This window comes from Coloeus monedula, assembly GCF_965178545.1.
Source record: "Coloeus monedula genome assembly, chromosome: 1".
In the NCBI taxonomy this organism is placed as follows: Eukaryota; Metazoa; Chordata; class Aves; order Passeriformes; family Corvidae; genus Coloeus; species Coloeus monedula.
This window is the reverse complement of record NC_138781.1, coordinates 44,478,444-44,496,564: the sequence shown is the minus strand read 5'-3', so window position 1 is coordinate 44,496,564 and position 18,121 is coordinate 44,478,444. Positions and strand designations below refer to the sequence as shown.

The 18,121-nt window shown below is 38.8% G+C and overlaps 1 protein-coding gene across 2 annotated transcripts in view; it reads right to left on the bottom strand.

Annotated features, from left to right (window-relative positions):
• TMEM108 (transmembrane protein 108) overlaps nucleotides 1–18,121 on the bottom strand; it is a 165,525-nt gene that overhangs the window by 81,927 nt on the left and 65,477 nt on the right. For both annotated transcript variants that reach the window (XM_082296209.1, XM_082296210.1), the window contains exon 3: nucleotides 1,523–1,604. In XM_082296209.1, coding sequence (XP_082152335.1) covers nucleotides 1,523–1,562 — 40 coding nt within the window. In that variant the 5' untranslated portion in view covers nucleotides 1,563–1,604. The remainder of the gene's footprint in view (nucleotides 1–1,522; nucleotides 1,605–18,121) is intronic.

Sequence of the window (18,121 nt, the reverse complement as noted above, 5' to 3'; positions counted from 1 at the left end):
CACTGTAATAGGTTGGATGAAGAGTATACCCTCCTTTTCCCTATGTGTTGGTAGAAATGTATTTATACAGTTCTGCTTCGTATTTTCTTTACAAAGAACCTAATGTTGGTCCAGCAACCAAGTGGTTTTAGAATTAAATCACATTTCAACACGGCAAATGGATGCAGCAAAGTATTCTGGGTCCTTAGCTATGGTAAAAATATCACAGCTCCCACTGCTCTCAGTGGGTTTCTGGTTAAAATTCTGCTTGAGGAGCTCTTCCTACATTGCACTCCAGCCAGGCATGAAATCTCTGGGAACCAAAGGTGTGCTGCTGGGCAGGTCATGTAGGCACATCTGGCCTAGCTTTATGCTCAAGCAAGATAGCTTTGGGTGCACCTCTGGAGACTTCCCTCTAAGGTCATGAGGACACAGCTCTGTTTCTCCTATGTCATAGGATAAACCGTAAATAGGAATAGGAACACCAACCAACCTAGCAAAGCAAAAGAAATCTCACACTATACTCTGATGACAACGAGTAAAGATATGATACTAACAGATTTCTGTAACAGTCCACAAACTACTCCTTAGAGTTAATTTTCACACACTCCAAACTAACAGTCCTTCCATTGCTCATTCCATGCATACTAAGCATGATTTCCTGGTTTTTCTCTTGCTTGGGCCCAAATAAGGGAAACCCATACAAAATTGTCTATGAAAACATGTATATTGGAGTGAGACATTCTGCCAAATTGAAGTGACAACATTAAAAATCTCATTTTTTTTTTCATTTTTACTGGAAATTAGCAATTTCCCTTGAGAAACATGACAGCAAGTAGCTATATTTTGTCTAGTCCTACTTTATTTAATCTCTACAATTTTGAAGAAAAGTTGTTGCTTATGATGCTTGCACTGAGAATTTTCAGTTTACAGAACAACAGTCAATACTGTTTTACACCTAAAACCTTCCCTTACTTCCATGAGCAGGGGAGCCAGACCCTGTCTACACAGTCTAAATTCCATCTGATGTTTTTGCTGGACTTTCATACTGGATGGACTCTTTAGAAAGCCAAATCTTAGGAATAAAAAGAAAATTGTCATCTCAGGAAGTGGCACAGAATTTAGGTCTGTGTGAGTCTAGATTTTTCCTCACTCATACATCTTTTATTGAGTGGCAACCACCAGAAATGCAAAGTGGGATGGATCTCTCTTGCAAAAATGTCGCATTATTTCTTCCAGCCACCATCCTCTGTACCTACATCTCATTTTTCTGAGGGTGTTCACAGTTACAAGGCATAGCAAATAAATTTTAATCTTGTACAAAGCTCTGCAGAATCAGCTGATCCTTCAACTCATTTTTTTAATACATCTCCCAATATCTCAGACAACAGGGTAATTTAACTTCCATATGGTTCCTCCAGGCACCTGAAGCAAGACACATGGTTAAGTACTTCCTTGAATTGTGCCCTGCATAAATATTACTATCTTAAGTAAGAATTTGAATAGCTCCCTTCTTACAGAATAAAAATTAATATTTACTTACTAAACAGTTGGCAATAGAGGACCTGTAAGCTTCTCTTCATGGTATCATGTGGTCCTGCTGGTCTGCCAGTTTATTCATGATTCTGTCAAAAAAAATCAAGAGAAGGAGAAAATTGTGTATGAAAAATAAAGGTTGCCTTGATGTACCTGTTCATTACAAAGTAAGATGAAGCTTCACAGGAAAATTGTATTGATAAGCAATGGGAAATTGCATAATTGCACTTTGCTTCTTTAGCCATGCTCTCCAAGAGCTTGGCAGGGACGGATAGAGTTATGGCCAAACGGGAAAATTTCTCAAGAGTATACAAAATAAACACACTGAAAATCACTTCCATGTCGTGCTTATGGCTTGATAAAATTAATTTTATAGGAGTCTTTTTCATTTGCAGAAAGAGTCCTCAGCAGAGAAGCAAACGCAAGATGCAGACACCACCAGGCCACTGTGCTGGGCACATGGGGCTGTAGTTTTCTCCCTGAGCCTCCTATTTTCACATCCCTCAAGAAGTACAAGTAGAAAGCCCACCCCCTCCTTCCCCAATGAAAATTTCAGTGGTGCCAGCGTGGAGGAGATCTCATACTCTGCTGAAATGGTAGCACAGAGGACAGCTTTGTCCTGGCATTTTTAGCTTCATGTTAGTCAGCTGTTGCAGGTCATATCCCTTCCTGATATATCCCACCAGCTACCTGGGCTGGAGAACCTTCTGTGTGTCTTTAGACATTTTTTGTTTCTCCTAAACAGAACTGTCTTGGTGTGGAAAGGGATCTCATAATTCTTGCGCCTGCTGTCTGAAAATGCTACGTGGCAAAAATGCGTGACCACCCTACCTCCCTGCCTTTGATCACTTGGGGAGTAACTAGTAACATGTTATGTGTCCTCAGATGGTATTTTCAAATACTTGACATGGATATTTTTTCACTTTGGCTTAAAAAATATTAGAAAAAATAAATCCCAATCATGCTGATATTAATTATTCACACTGTGAGGAAAACAAATGCATAAATCAGAAGTGAAAAGCAAATGTGGTCCCAAAGCACTGCTGTGAGTAATGTCTCACTGAGTACCCAAAGACAACACAGCATTTAAGCTCTTTTTTCCAGAAAAATGAATTTGCTAAACATTCAAAACAACCTTTGAAAAGCAGGACACTGAGATCACCTTCCTGAAAGGTCCCTGGTCAACATTAAATAGAATGTAGTATCCTCTATCTTTCAATTCAACACAGTTTCATCTTCTGAACTCCTAGGGACATTTCTGAGTCATTTCAGAGCTTATTTAAAATGCAACCTTGAAGACATAAGATAAACAAGTCAAACCAATGAATAACACCTTTGAACTTTATAAATGCTGCAGAGTTTGTGAAAAAAGAACTATGTTTAACTTTTATGTGGAAACTCAAAATGATCGTGACTTTTCTTGCCTGTAACAAAAGATGCATGGGTTTTGTTAAGTTAGTCCACACGGAAATTTATGCACACAAATGCTGTGTGTTTGGATTCTCGGACACTTTCCATTTAAAACTGGACCTTAAAAAGATCTCAGTAACTTGCAGAAATGCCAGTAGTTGCTAGGTGTTTTCTCCTTAATAGAAGCAATCACCTGTAAATTATCTTCCAATTTTTAATTAGAATCGATGTTAGATTCATGCCATAGTTTTCTTATGGAAACTTGCTGAGGGACTTCTTTTGCCCTTTTTTCCTTATGGTTTACCAAATGACAAACCAGATGTAGTAAAAAAACCTAAGTCCTTATGCATAAACAGACCACACAGCCTATTACAGCACACTTCAAAGAAGCATATACAAAAGGTCTGTGTTTAGCAGCCACAAAGATATTAATAAAAACACATGCAGGAAGAGAAAAAAACCATATAAGCCACCAGCAGTGTAGCTACCATATACCCAAGTACTCTTACAAAGTACAAATAAATTGTGTTAAAACAGGATTTACAAGCACTAACCCATCTGAAGTCATAAAAATACAATGGAAAAAAGGGAAAATCTGAAACTGCAACCTTAAATGGACATTATTGGCTTTGTATAATTTGAACTATGCTTGGCAATGTTGATGTGATGCAGTTCTTGGCTGTGAACCACAATTATTTTTGTATTTCTCTTCCATCTCCATATTAATGCTACCCATAATAAATAAAGGTATTTACTTATAAATTCTGGTATTGTGGTTAAAATAAATTGTATGCTTTTGTATATATCTTTATTTAGACCGGTAATTTAACTTGTGCTAAGAAATATGAACTAGTGTGCATATGGGGAAAGAAACAAAGGTTGCCACTGAAAAACTTGAATTATGTTCTTCTGTTGGTTTCAGTTAGAATATTTACACTTTTGACCACGTGGCCATAAATTTATACATAGAGAACTCAGTGAACATATGTAAATGAAATGTTGCCATTAATTTACAATGTCTCAATTTCTTCCAAGTCCTTAGTGTGATTTGGGCTTAATAGAAGAGAACATTTCAGTCGGAAGGGACCCACACTGATCATCTAGTTCAACTAATTTATATTTAAACGTATGGAAAACACTGCAATTAAGCTTTCCACAGTTTTGATACCTTATTTCTTGTATACAGGAAATATGTGAAAAACAAGGATTTGTTTTACTTTAAGGCAAGAGACATCTAATAAGATTTATTTGTATAACTTCGGAATCCCAGGAACACCGATGATGGTTTGCCAAAGGCAGAGACTGCTTGCAATGATTATCAAGGCTGCACAAAACTGAGGCAGAAGAATCAGCCCTTTAAGTCCCCGAATCAAGACCTGACTTGAGAACAGAGGAACCACTGCTGCACCCACCCAGGTGAAAGCTCCAGCAAGCCCATTACCCTAACTTTAACATGAGCTGCAAGCAGGACAGCAGGGAAATGATTTGTGAAACAGCCTCGGTGCAAGGTAGTCTTTACACCCTGGTATAGCTTGTTCTCTCTCTAGCAACCCTGAATGGAATAAATTACCTAAGGTGCCATATTTTTTTAACTTGAAAATAATTATTCCTTACTTATCTCTTCCAGTTCATACAATTTTAGTCATTCATTACATCATTTAGAATCTCTTTTTCAAGCTGAGGAATTCCTGTCTTTTTGCTTCTTTCATAAACAAGACATACCTTATGTCTGATAACTACCATGCCTTAAGCTGAACATATCCATTCCAGTTCAGATCTGAGGAGTAGGGAACAAAATCGCATGCAGCCACCCAAACTTGAGTGTGTACTGGAGTTTTATATTGCACAGTGATATTTCCTGTTTCTTCTCTACTCTCTTTCCAGTTGTGCCTACAATTCTCTTTGTCTTCATGAGCTCCACTCCACTGTTTTATAGAGTTGACTGCTGAGTAACAATAACTCACCTGAAGTCTATCCTCAGGTATTTAGAGCTAGGACTAATTTTTGCCTGTGGATGGGACTTTGAAATTGTCATCACAGAATTTCATCTGCCATTTTTACCATGCAATCATTTACTACCTTGACTTTTCTGAGAGATAGCAATGAAGAGCTGAATTGCTGTTATTATTATTAATATTATTACACTACAAATCTATACCTATAGGATATAAGGACTTCTGAAGTTGCCACAGTCTCTAAAATAATACCTTCCAATCATGGCAATTCTTTTGTACCTCTAAGAAGACAAAGCAAAGTCTCACGGTCAGACATTTCAATAGCTGCACAGGAAACCTCCTTTCCGAGTATCAACCTATGTCCAGCCATCACAATACTCTCTCATGGCCCTGCAGGTGCATCTAATCCAAAAATTCTTTCCCTGGATTTTGGAGTCTTTATCTTGTGAAAATCTTTTGCAGGTCTCCTGTGATAAATACATTTATTTATCACAATCAAGAAAGGTTACATATTGAGTGGCTGGTAGCTGAGAGTGCCCTAGTTCACCAACCCGTGTTCTCTTAGGTATGCAAGTATGTAATTTTAGGCACTGACAGATTAGCAAAGTTGTGCATATGCAGATGGAAAATGCAGACACACAGCCAGCTCCTGACTTTGGGCAGTTTAATTTAAAACCAGAGTGACACCACCTGTTTTAAATACACAAACTGTCACTTACAAGAAAAAAAAAAAAAAAAAGGATGAGTAGAAACAGAAGTGGTCTTGGAAAAAAATTTAGTTGGAAAAAGCGTGCTAAACTTCAATAATCCAAAATCTAATGTGAGTCTCTGAGTTTTGTATCAATTTTATACTCCTCATTCATTTCTCCAACTCTCCCCTGAGGTTTTTTGGGAGCAGACTTCTCCACATTATTAATTTTGAAACATACTGAGTTTTAATGTTCAAGAAGCCATTCTGAGTATTTGAGGGAATTATCTGATACAAATACATCTAATCATTGAGATTTTTTTTTAAAGTATTCTAAACTTAATTTCCTAGATTTTGGTCTCCAAGTGAATGGGCACATTCCCAATTGCTCTGAACTCCCTCTGAAAACCAGGAAATAAAGGTGTAATTAGGACTTTCATCCCAGTTCTATACTGCAAGTCATATTGGTGTACCTAACGACATACTTTGAAACAAAGTAATAAAGTTAGTGCAAGTTTGTAGTCAAATCAATTTCAAGTTTGAAATACCCATCTTCAATACTTAAATTAGAGGAAATTTTTATGCAGAAAAGGTGTCACATGCCTCACCACAGACACCTGTATTCAAAAATATTGGTTAAGCACTTTGTGTCTGAAATGGACTAACATATTTTGCATTTTTTAGTACACAATATTTCACATATAGTTTATCTTACCAAGATGATGAATAGATGCGTGAAATCCCTGTGGACATCCAGCAATATTGTCTTTCACAGTAAGTGATCCCCTCAACATCTCAGTTAAATTAAAGAGGACAATGAAGACATAATGATGGATTGAAGACAAAAGAGTCCAAAAGAGCTGACAGCTCCCAGCCATTCATTATGTCTGATGGGGAAAAAAAATGCCAACCAGGCCTTAAATTAAAGAAAAAATAGAGGAGAAAGAACAGAAGATACACGTTGAGGCAAAGCTAACAGTCAGTGGAGAACCCTTTTTCGTTGTCTGTCAAATGGAAACAAGGAGACTGAAACAATGAAGCTGAAAAATAGTAATGAAAAGAGGAGACAGGAAAAAGACATGCCACTCCCATCCATAAAGCACATCAAACTCATTATGCTATTCCTGACTGCCTTCTCTCCACTATGGATCATTCTGGAAAAAAGAAAAAGCTGCATCACAGACAGTTTTCAACAATAGTATTTCTGCAGAAAATGAAGGAGAAAAAGGAGACAGAAGTACTTCCATCTCTAATCTTTTTTTACTCCCCTATCAAGGAAACCCAGCCCTGATCCTTTCAGTATAATATTGCCCCAGGATGTTCAACAAATTTCTTAAAAGACATCAACAGCAGAGGCTCCTCACTTACAACTCAAGAGAGCTGGGAGCACCCCCAGGAGTTACTCCCCCAGTGTAAGTTCCACCACCAAGATCTTCATCCACTGCTTCCCACAGGTTAGTCACAGTGGGTATTCCAGTGTGCCTCATAAAATGAAGCAGGTATCCTCTTCTTGGCTACACAGGGCTCAAGCACAGCTTTATGTTTTCCAGCTTTCATGATTTGTTTCTTAATTTTACGGCCTACTTCCACAATCCAGATGTTATTTTGCAAAATTTATATCCCAAAAAGCTTCAGGGCATACTAATAAAAAGATGATTAACTTGCAGCAGTAAGATTCCTCTGAGTAAGAATTCTCTGTTCTTGTTCAACATGTGCCACATTGTTTGCTGTGATTTATTTCCCACTGCTTAGAACATGCAAACCACCATCACCATCTTTCTTCATAACATCCTGAGTGCAGCATTTTTTATATTTATGTCCACTTTATACTTAGATCTTTCAGCACTTTTTGAAGTGGATTCCTCTTTGCTGATCTAAGAATGAGCAATTCATATCTACTTCCAAAATTATCCTCAGAAGTGTACACCCTTTGCTTTCCTAAAGTCTCCACAGAGTAGGGTCTACCCTCAGGATATCACAGCTCAATAAAACCAGTCTTGATGGTGGAGTGCAGGCCTTGTCATATGTGCATAAGGAATAGTCAGGTAGGAATTGAACTAGAGCTACTACCATGCCTTTCTTGCATCCTATGTGACAAGAACTTGGAAGCAGAGAACCACAGAGTATCCAGAACAAAACCCCAACCTTCCCAAAGCCTCGCTTCTCTGAATTCAGATGCAGAGCATCTACAATCCCCACTGGGCCTGAGGCTGGCCGTGGTTTTTCTTGTACTGGTGTTTGAATCCATACCTCCCCATTAGCACAAAGATAAACACCAGTCAAGAAAAACACACAGAAAAAGTAGTGTTGATACTCAAGGAAACCCTGACAGCAATTGCTTCCTCTTCCTCAGCTTCCCTACTTCATCAGTAACTGTTGAAGTCGCCATCCCCCATCTCTCTAACATAACAGTCCAAATGACTGTGTTCCCACAGCACTCCTCCTGGCTGTGATAGTGTTTCCATGAACAACTCTAGACAAGATGACCACTTAAAGGCTACTGTCATTTGTGTGGCAAGTGGAGAACACTGAAAGCTAGCTCACCCTTCACCATCCTCCTTTGTTCACATGTCAAACCTGGGGCACGTTGATGAAAGGGAGAGGCCTACAATCGTGGGATTCACTGTCATAAAAACAGATGGGCATGAAGAACCTCACATCTAAGCAACCACGGCCAGGGGAAGGACTTAGTCTGAGAAGGCCAGGTGAAACTGCTGTTGCCTTTGGCTATTTAATGTCTTGGCATCTATGGTCATCTCATGAACAATCACTGAACAGCAAAACACAGTCATTCAAGGGGTAGGGAAAAATATCAGGGCAGAAATGAAAGGTCATTTCACAAGAGACATGACCATTTTGGAAAATTTTTAGAATGAGAAAAGAAGAAGCCTTTCCTTTACATCATTCATGTATGAGATGCTAACATCTTCCTAAAGACCAAACTGACTTAGCAGCTGTAGGGATAATTAGAATTTGGTCATTAACACATATTAGGGTTGGAGAGGGGAAGAATTCTGTGCTCATTTTAAAACTTGTATATGACTGAATATAAAATATTCAGTGATGAAATAGGAAATTTTTTTTTGAAATCCCTGTGGACACCTAGCAATATTCTCTTTCCTAGTAAGTAATCCCCTCAATACATGTGAATATATGGGCATTTGAAACCTTGATAAAGAAATTTTATTGCACACCTTGAAACATGCTGTTTTGGATAACTGAAGAAAAAAAGTCCAACTTCTCTGAGTTTCAAGGAGAATAATCTTTCACAATACAACATGAAAAAAAAAGTTAAACAACTGAGTCAAGAAAGTTGTACAGAAAAAGTCCTTAGTGAAAAGCACATTTCACTGTCATCTTGAAAATACTTTTTTTAAAAAAATGAAATATGACAGATTTAAGACTAAGTTGTGTAGTTTTTCAGAATTTTCTTTGTGGGTCTTATGAGAGCCAAACCAAAGAAAATCTTCTAATATTCAAGATCGTGATGAAAATTTAACTGGCTGGACTACACCAAAGAAGCATTCAGCAGTGGAAATTGCCTGCTCTTTGACAGGAAACTTTATAACCTCTGGAAGCTCTCCTGCTAAAAGACTTTTTTAGCACACAAGACAATGTTAGTAAAGATATCTCTATAACTTCTGGAAAAATAAGGAAAATACAGCTTGTTCTTCCTTCTCAGTCACAGCAGGGAATGGATGTAGAAACAAGCTCTACTTCCACATCACTCTTGCGATTGTGGGTTTTCCCTGAAGGATCTTCCATAGCATCTTGTGGGCCTCGGGATGTCCACACTGTGGATGTGACATTTAATTTATTCACTGAAACTCTCTCTGCAGAGAGCAAGGGACTGGCTCCTCTGAAGCCTGATGCCTGTGTCCTGTTTAAAATGCCTCTCTTGGGAGGAGGGGGCCCATCCCTTATGTGGGGCTGTTTCTCTCCATTGAGTTTCAGACGGCTGAAGGTCAATCAGAGGATTTCAGCCCGTAATATTGAAAATGAGGATGTCAACATTTGTAAAAGGAATCTCACCCAGAGCTTTTTCCAGCTACAAAGATTTCAAGGCTTATGGGGTTAACTTCTCTGCAGCTGTGTTAAACTACTCTCTTGTTCCCATTGTGTAGGATATACAATAAAAAAAGACTTAATGTAAAGGACAGGCAAGCAAATAGCTTTGCCTGCATTATAATAAACATAGGAGAGTGGAAGAGGGGTTTACCTTTGTGAAGCAGCTGAAACCAAGCTTTTCACACTATTCAGCTTGATTAAATGCAAGTATTTCAAGTAGAGAAGAAAAAAAGCACGCAAAAGAGAAGGTACTATTTCCCCTCTCTTATAATATGGCGCTGTATTCCTAAGGCAGATTGACAAATTTTCAAGAATGGAAAGCATCAGCTGTACACAAAGAGGAGTATGCATGCTCTGCGTGTCTGAAATTCAGGCCAAAATACCAGTTTCACAAAGATGCTTAAGTACTTCAAAAAGCAAGTCCTGTGCTGACAAACATACTGTATTGGAGCCCTGAAAACAGTATTACACAGGCCCCAGATGACTTTAAAGGAAATCTATAGTAGAGATGGAAACATCTCAATGTAACATCTTAACTGCAAGATCATCTTCCCTTTAGTGAACCTCACAATTACCCAGCTAAACAAATAACCCTTAAGACACCACCACAAAGGAGGCTCGATATTGTCCATCAGCATTATTTGATTTACAGTGAACTAAAGATGCAAGCTAAGAGAGGAAAGTGACTCTGATTGTTTTGACAAAAATCTCACATACTGAGGTTTGGCTTTGAAAACTTCATCTGTAAAAAAGGTCCCTTGTACTAACTTTCCTCAAGAGACTGTAAAGATTAAGGAGATTAAAGGATATGCAAGAAGAAAAAGATGGAGATAGGCTAATTAAGTTGGGGGCCATCTCTAGGGGAATTTCAACTGACCTGCTGTAAGATAAGCACAGCAGACCCAAGTCCAAGCCCCATCCATTCTGCCTTGCCTCTCAGCTCCCTAGGCTGGTTTACATCTACAAAGGACAGAGGAAATAACCACCCATGAAGGATGGCAATGTAGTGCTCCTCTGGCTCCATCAGATGCTGACCCAGCCTTTCTGAAAACTGAAGATGGGTGAAGAAGAAGAACTTTGAATCAGGTCAGAGTGCCCTGCCCACATATTTTGGTTGTACCAAACCATACCCCACAGTTAAGGAGAACAATAACCACTTCAGCTGCCACAAAAAATTAAATAAAAAGCAATGCATTCATTATTGTAATTTTGAATTGCATATATATTTATGTATATATGTATAGATGATAGCTATGTTTTCTGTTTGCCTTTCCTTCCCTATTTATACTAGCATGCCTCTCCCAGTGATAAAAGGAGAAAAAAAAAAAGAAAAAAGAAGAAAGGAAAAAAATTTAATAAACCTATACAACATATCTCCTTTTTCTTTTCAGTCAAAAGAAAATCATATTAAATTTCTCATCAAAATATATGTTTAAGATTATTTCCATGTCAGTTTTGGATTGAATGTTTTGAACCAGCTCTAATCATATTGTGTAAGTACAGCATAAGGATCTAATTTCACAATGACAGGTTATAATAGACATACACAAGTACCTAAGACTGAAAGAAACTTTTCATTATAATTGAAAAAAGCATGGTAGAAAAGCATAACCACCTTTTGAATTCTTAACCATTCAGTCTCAATGGTGCTTTAATGTATTTAATACTAACCTATATTGCCAGCTTTTTTAACAGGCCATAAATCCCAAGAAAACCCAACATGGTTCATAATATTATTTTTAGTAAAAATATCAGTATGGTAAACAAATGTGAAAGGTTGGGCATTTTTAAGACCTCATTGTGTGCTTTGCCAGATCCTCTTGACCCCATGACACGGTGTTAGTTCAGGGGCAGTCCCAAGTGGAGTGTTTGTTGGTTTCCTTTGCTCAGCTATTTTAGAACACACATTCATCTTGAAATGAAGTCTATCAATTCAAAGACAAAGTCTGTCTGAAGTGGCTGCTTCTATGAAATTACAACAACTTCAGATCTAAGAATAGGGACATTTTTGGCAGATCTGGATGGATGGATGCATAAATGCATAATCATTTGACAGAGAAAGTAAGATGATGTCTTGACCTACGTCTCTCTGGTTAAACCTCCTTTTAACAGAGCCATTTACAACCTCCTTTATAATCAGACATTCAATATGGTAAGAAGAGAAGGGCGATAAAGTGAGCTCTGAAATATGACTGCTCTACTTTGGCAGGCTGATCAACATACACTGGAAAGTAGAATAGTACACCTGCTTAGACTTGACATTTCATCTCAGAGTTTATTATAACCTTGTCTAGTTCAAAGGACACCATTTATTTATCCTCAACTTTCCCAGGGTTTGATGTCAAAGGAAGAAATGGCCACAGAAAAAATAGGAGACTACCAACCAGTGAACCAGCCATTAATAGCAACCCTTTTTATAGAAGACTATTTTGCACACCATTTTGAGACAGTGGGTGGAAATAAAATGAAAATTTTACATGGCATCACATAGAAGTATAGCCCCATAAAAATTTAGGCTTGAAGGAAGGTGGCAGGAAATAGGCTCTTGATAATTTCCAAATTATTCATTCTTCTGCCTACAAGGTTACTGTAGTGCAAACACTGAATTCCATTTGAAAATGCATGTAGTGCTGTCTGATTCAATAGGAAGAATTTCCAGGAAAATTAAATGTCAGAGCACCACGGCTTATTGGTTTTACTCAATGTAAATTCACTTTTTACGCAACTCTGAATAATAATAATGCTCTAGTCTGTGTCAATGTGATGTCTACAACTTAAGGCTTTGGAGAGGGGGACTGAAGGCAAAAGAAGGAGAGGTAGGGTAAGATGATAGGGCAAGATGCTAACCTGGCACTGACAGATTTAGCTCTACACAACAGGTCTGTAGCTTTAGAGAGGATTTAGCATCCCGTGTCTTATTTTCTTCCCTTTCACTTTGTGCAGCCAGCAAGACGGCTACTGGCTAAACAGCTCATCTTTCCTCCTTCAAAAGGCATATATAGAGGTGCAAGTAAGCCAGAAGGAAACGCATATTTAAAAATGGGAAATCTCAAACCACCAGCATCTAAAAACACATTATGCTGTCAAGTAAGATTATGCTCAGATGCACAGCTTATTCTAATAGGTTAGTGAAGAGTCTCATTTACTGCCTGGGACTGTGAAGTTCTTCCTCCGGTGAAGCCCACTGACCCTGACAGGAGATTTCAGCATAGATGCAGCACCTGGCTCAGGATTCATAAAGCACTGCAAGCAAATGGCACCATTTGAAGAAGGCTGTTCCTTTTTTTTCTGACAGAGGTAAGGAAGAGCCCAGACAGGGAAAGAATAAGACTGCTTAGGTGAAGGACTGATAGGTGGATTTAATGAATAAACATCTGCTTGAATAACTGACTGCAGCTAAAATGTAATGAGGACAGTTTCAGGTGTGTCAGGTATTGCTTGCTACACTACAACTGAAATGGGCTAAGCCATGTTCTGAGATGCTGATTGCAAACCCAGAGTAATTCCAGTGACTTTGTTCCACCACAATGAGATTCCATATAAAAATGAACTGATGAAGGAAAATGGGAAGAATGGTCTTGAACAGAACAGGAGAGGATTCTTGGGACACTCGATTATTACAGCAGGATTTTTGCAGGTACAGACTTCAGTGAGACTCACTTCTCATTGTGAAGCTAATAGAGCCTAACTTCTATTTGTGCATCTGAAAAACATTCTCTGTACCTTTCTATCCCTCTCTTTTACTACTAAAGAAAAGTCTTTCAGCAAAACAGAGACTGCCTCTTCCATGTCCTGCTTGACTGCACCATGGCTTTGCTTCTACAGGCTGTAAAAAGTTGGGGAAAATATGTTGTGTCTTTTGGGTGCAATGCACTTGAGACATGAGTTCAGCCTTGAAAGGACAAAGACAGGAGATGCCCAGCCACGGGTGTATTGTGTGACATGTTTCTCACCTCATCCCAAATCAGCTCACACAATTTGAGGCCACCCAGGGACACAATGAAGGATCCTTTTCAAATAAAATTGCAGCTTCTCTCTGCTTCAGGAGCCCCTGCTCCTGTGTGCTAAGATTGCCACAACAGAGTTACAGAAGATAGCAATCAATATGAAGGTATGAGAGCATACCCTTTTGGTGCACCTATCCCTGCAGTGCAAAAAATCTGCACTGGCTATGGTCTGTACACACTGCAACGATGCAAATAATAAACTCACATAGCTTGGTTTTTAATCTACTATTCAGCCCCACTCAGTGTAAGAGCAAGGACTGACTGCACACATTCAGCAAGTCAAGGTCACAACGAGAAGAAACTTGCTGTTTGTTCCATTGCTGCCTCACCACTGGACAGTCCAACAAGACTGAGGTAAGGGCTTGGAAAACCACCATGGTTGTGCCTAGGGCAGTGGAAAGCTGCCCTGGGGAACTGGATTCTGTCTCTGTCCCAGGGCCTCATGCCAAGGAAGGCACAAAACCCAAACTCCGTGCAGGCAGTCATTAATTGCATCTTCTTTGTTTGCTTAGAGCAGAGCACGGAACACCTGCACTTTGAACTTTGGAAGCATGGAGCAATTCCAGCTGTGATGGACTCAGCAGAAGCCAGCTCCAGAACAAAGAGAGGATGATCCAGTGCTGTTTCTGGAAAATCAAAGCATGAACATCTCATGTTGGGCATCTAAATTAAATGTCCTTTGTTGACATTATGATTCTGTGCATCATTTTCCCTGGTGTATAATGTCATTTCACCTTATCGGCACATTGTGAAGACAAATTCATTAATGTTTTTAAAGTACTCGGATGCCGCAATAATGAGAGCCGCAGAAGTGCTCCCCAGGAAATTAATAACTCTGGCTTCAAAGCTGGATCTGAATGATGTACAGTTACGGGAGGAAGAGGTGACATAATGAACTACTGTGATAAAATAAAATATTGATTCATCTGAGCAGTGTTGACTGAAATCTCTCCACATTTGAGACCTTTGCTTTGTACCCTTCAAAGGCTTTTAAGTGTAACTTAAACAGTTAAAAAAAAAAAAAAGAAAATGATAAAAAAAAGACTCCAACTCAGAGACTGTGTAACAGCCATACTGACACGCACACAATCCTCCAGAAAACTGGAGACTTTTCTGTTCTGAGCCCAGACTTTAACCATTAGGCTGACTAACATCTGACCTTGTCTTACTGCTAGTCTGGTCTCTACTGCCAGAATCCTGTCCACCCCTTTCTCTCTCCTCCGCATTGCTTCCATCCCTTCTCAAATGCCCCATCCTCTCCTCCTCAGCACTAATCTGCTCCTTCTCTGTCTCACCACTTTATGCCCACATACTAATAATCACTTTGTCCCTTTCCTAGATTCTCTTACATGGGGACCAAAGCCCAGCCCTGTCCTTTATTAATCATTTCAATACACACATCAACCCCTTAGGCCATGGCCACAACCTTCGTATCTCCTCCATCTGATGCATACTCTCTTCTGACAAAATCCTAAGATAGCTGAGCTGCAAAATTTAAAGAAACATACATGGATAAGGATTTTTCAGACCAGAATGCAGTCTAATGTGGCAGTTTTCCACTAATATGCAAAAAATGCTAACCCTGACTTCCACTACAGAAATCCCTCTTAGTTTTTGTTGTGCATTGTCCTCTCTCCCTGACAGATTTCAACTTCCTGATCTGTGATATGGAAATCCCACAAAATAATACAATGTACTGTAATGCAATGAAATATGATTGCCCGTCCCCCAGTTTTGTTCTTTATTTTTCTCTCAGAGACTAAATTATTCTTACTGAAATGAAAAAAATTACAGACTAAAATAGGTATCAGGCAACCTTTACCAGACTCAAGGTCAACAGAGTCTATATTTTTCTGCATTCAGGAAGACTCTGACCACCTAACCATAGCAGGCACTCGAGTCTTTGCAAGGAGGCAATCAGACCATCAAGAAGGGGAAGTCCTGTAGATAAATGTGTCTGATTCTTCATATGCTTCACTCCAAATTATGTGAGTAAACCTTCTGGCTTCTGCTGGAACCATATACAGAGAGGTGTATTATGATTTGCAGGATTTATCATTGAAGCATTCTTCAATCTCCTTCATATTGAAAGATCCGAATGCAAATCTTTAACTGAAAATTATTTGAAGAAAAACCTAAACTAACATATGGAATACTTTTGCAACAAATGCATTAATTGTAGGCAAACTGAATTAAGTATTTTATCAGCATGTAATTGGGAGAAATATTAATACATTATTTTAATTTGAAAAAATCATAAGTTAGAAGCTTTGAAACAGAAAGCTGCGTAATGGCAGCTTTAACATTAAGATGTCATTGTAAAAATGAATGTATATAATGAACTCAGAAAAATAGAAATATAAGTGTCTGATCCTTTCCTTGTTTCCTGTACATCTGCATTGGAGTTTGTCTATTGTTATTCAACTAGCTAATCATCATCTTTTGTGTGGTGTGCCTGTGTTTTTACTCCAAGAGGCTAATCTGTGAAGACATCTGTTATTTGGTAGATAATAGGCCATTTCAAGTCTCAAAGCCCTGCAAGGCATTTCTGAAGAAGGAGAAGTAGATACATCTGTTCCCACCAGGTAGGAGTACAACTGAGCATGCTGTAACACAGCAGAACAAAACTTTCACTTGCTATTCACCAGAAGGCTAAATGCACATGAAACAATGCAAACAAAGAGCCATCCTGGAGTAGCTTGTTAGGGCTAGGAGGGAGACTGACTTTATATAAACCATTTAATGTTTTCTTGAAAAAACAGTGTACCTCACACCAAAAACCAGTGGGATTTGTCATAGTGATCACTGGATCTATAAACCAGGCACAGTCACAAAAGCAGTGGTCCACTGAATCTGATGTTCTTTTGTTGGAAAAAGTCAATATTAGACATTTCGAGGGCAATGCAGATGCTTGATTATTCACTTGGAAAGAAAATCTTGTGCCATTCCTCTTTAAGAACTTATCTGTATGAACCAGTTCTCTCTGCATTCCAGTGAAAATATACTACGTCTGCATTATCCATGAATCAATTGCAGCTTTGAATAATCTTTCTTATCACAGATTCAGGAAAAAACAGGACATATCTTCATCTTCAGAATGCCTAAGTAACTTAGCACACAGCACCTGCACTGTGCAAGCTCCCATTTCTTACATCTTCATCACTCTGTTAAGTCTTTCCCATTGTGCTATGAATGCAGATGAGACCCATATATTCTGATTTATCTTACCTAGGGTTTGTGGCACTTTTACCGACATTTGACTGCTCCAAAAGCAGGCTGGCCATGCAAACAGCACTACAGATGTCAGCAGGAGTCCAATTTGTATATGTGAGCTTACCATATGTGCAAGTTCCACGTATTTACACTTTGGAACTGCACTAGACATAAAGTGCAAATTCAAGGAGTAATGCAATTTCTTACTCCAGTTTCACCTACTTGTGCATTTTGGAGAATCATTGCTTACACAGGAGCTAAAGCTTTGGCTTGTTTTTTTACTGCCTCAGCACACAGGCCTAGAATACTGCAGCGATAGCAGAGCTGACACAGTGCTGCCCCGACCTCCGATTTGTCAACTGTAGAAATATAAAACTGAAGAGTGACATATGATGTTGACACTTTCTGATGGTGTGTACAACTAAGTGCTGTTCAGTGAGATGTTAGATATTTTTCCCACCCCAAATTTTTTTTCTTTTATTGAGGTTTCAGATATTTGACTACTCTTCTTGGATGGAAAAATGGCCTTTCAACTCTTTTCTCAGAAAAATAATGCTCCTTCCAGTTTGGTGGTTAAGCTAGCTAGATAAGTACTTAACCCATCATTATGCCAACATAAGGCTTATCTAACATAAGGCTTCCCTCCCTGCCCTCCTAGAGATATTTTTCCATTTTGTAAAAATAAGACACAAAACCTGAGTCTCCTCTGCGTAGTGAGAATGCCCTAAAATGTCCACTAAACAACAGGGTCAGTTTCTCTGTCTTTCTCTGGCCATGAACACTGAACTATTTATTTGAGACAAAACAGCTATAGCAGGACTAAGGTGCACAGATTGACTGTAGCCTGTTATTTACAGTTTAGGTGAAAAGAATAAAATTACACACATAGATTTAAAACTCAGATAGGTATTTCCTCACTCTATTTCTTGACTGAGACATCTATGTATCAACATCAACAGCCTGAGATTTCTGGTCAATATTAAATCCTGTTCACAATGGATGCTCATTTTGTCACAGATATTAAGCACATGGAAGCAAAGCAGCTGAGCTAACTTGTGTTGACAATATTTTGGCTACAGCAAGAGTCAAGAAAGACCACAGATGCTGTAAATGATTAGCAGGTGCCTTGAAAGCCTCCTCGTGTGGTGGGATGATTCCAGTCAATGTCATAGTGCATTTTCACCTTTAGTATATGCCATAAAAGCATTGTGAATGCACATGTGGTCTGTTTCTCCACATGAAGGGCAAGAGTTCAAACATCCTAA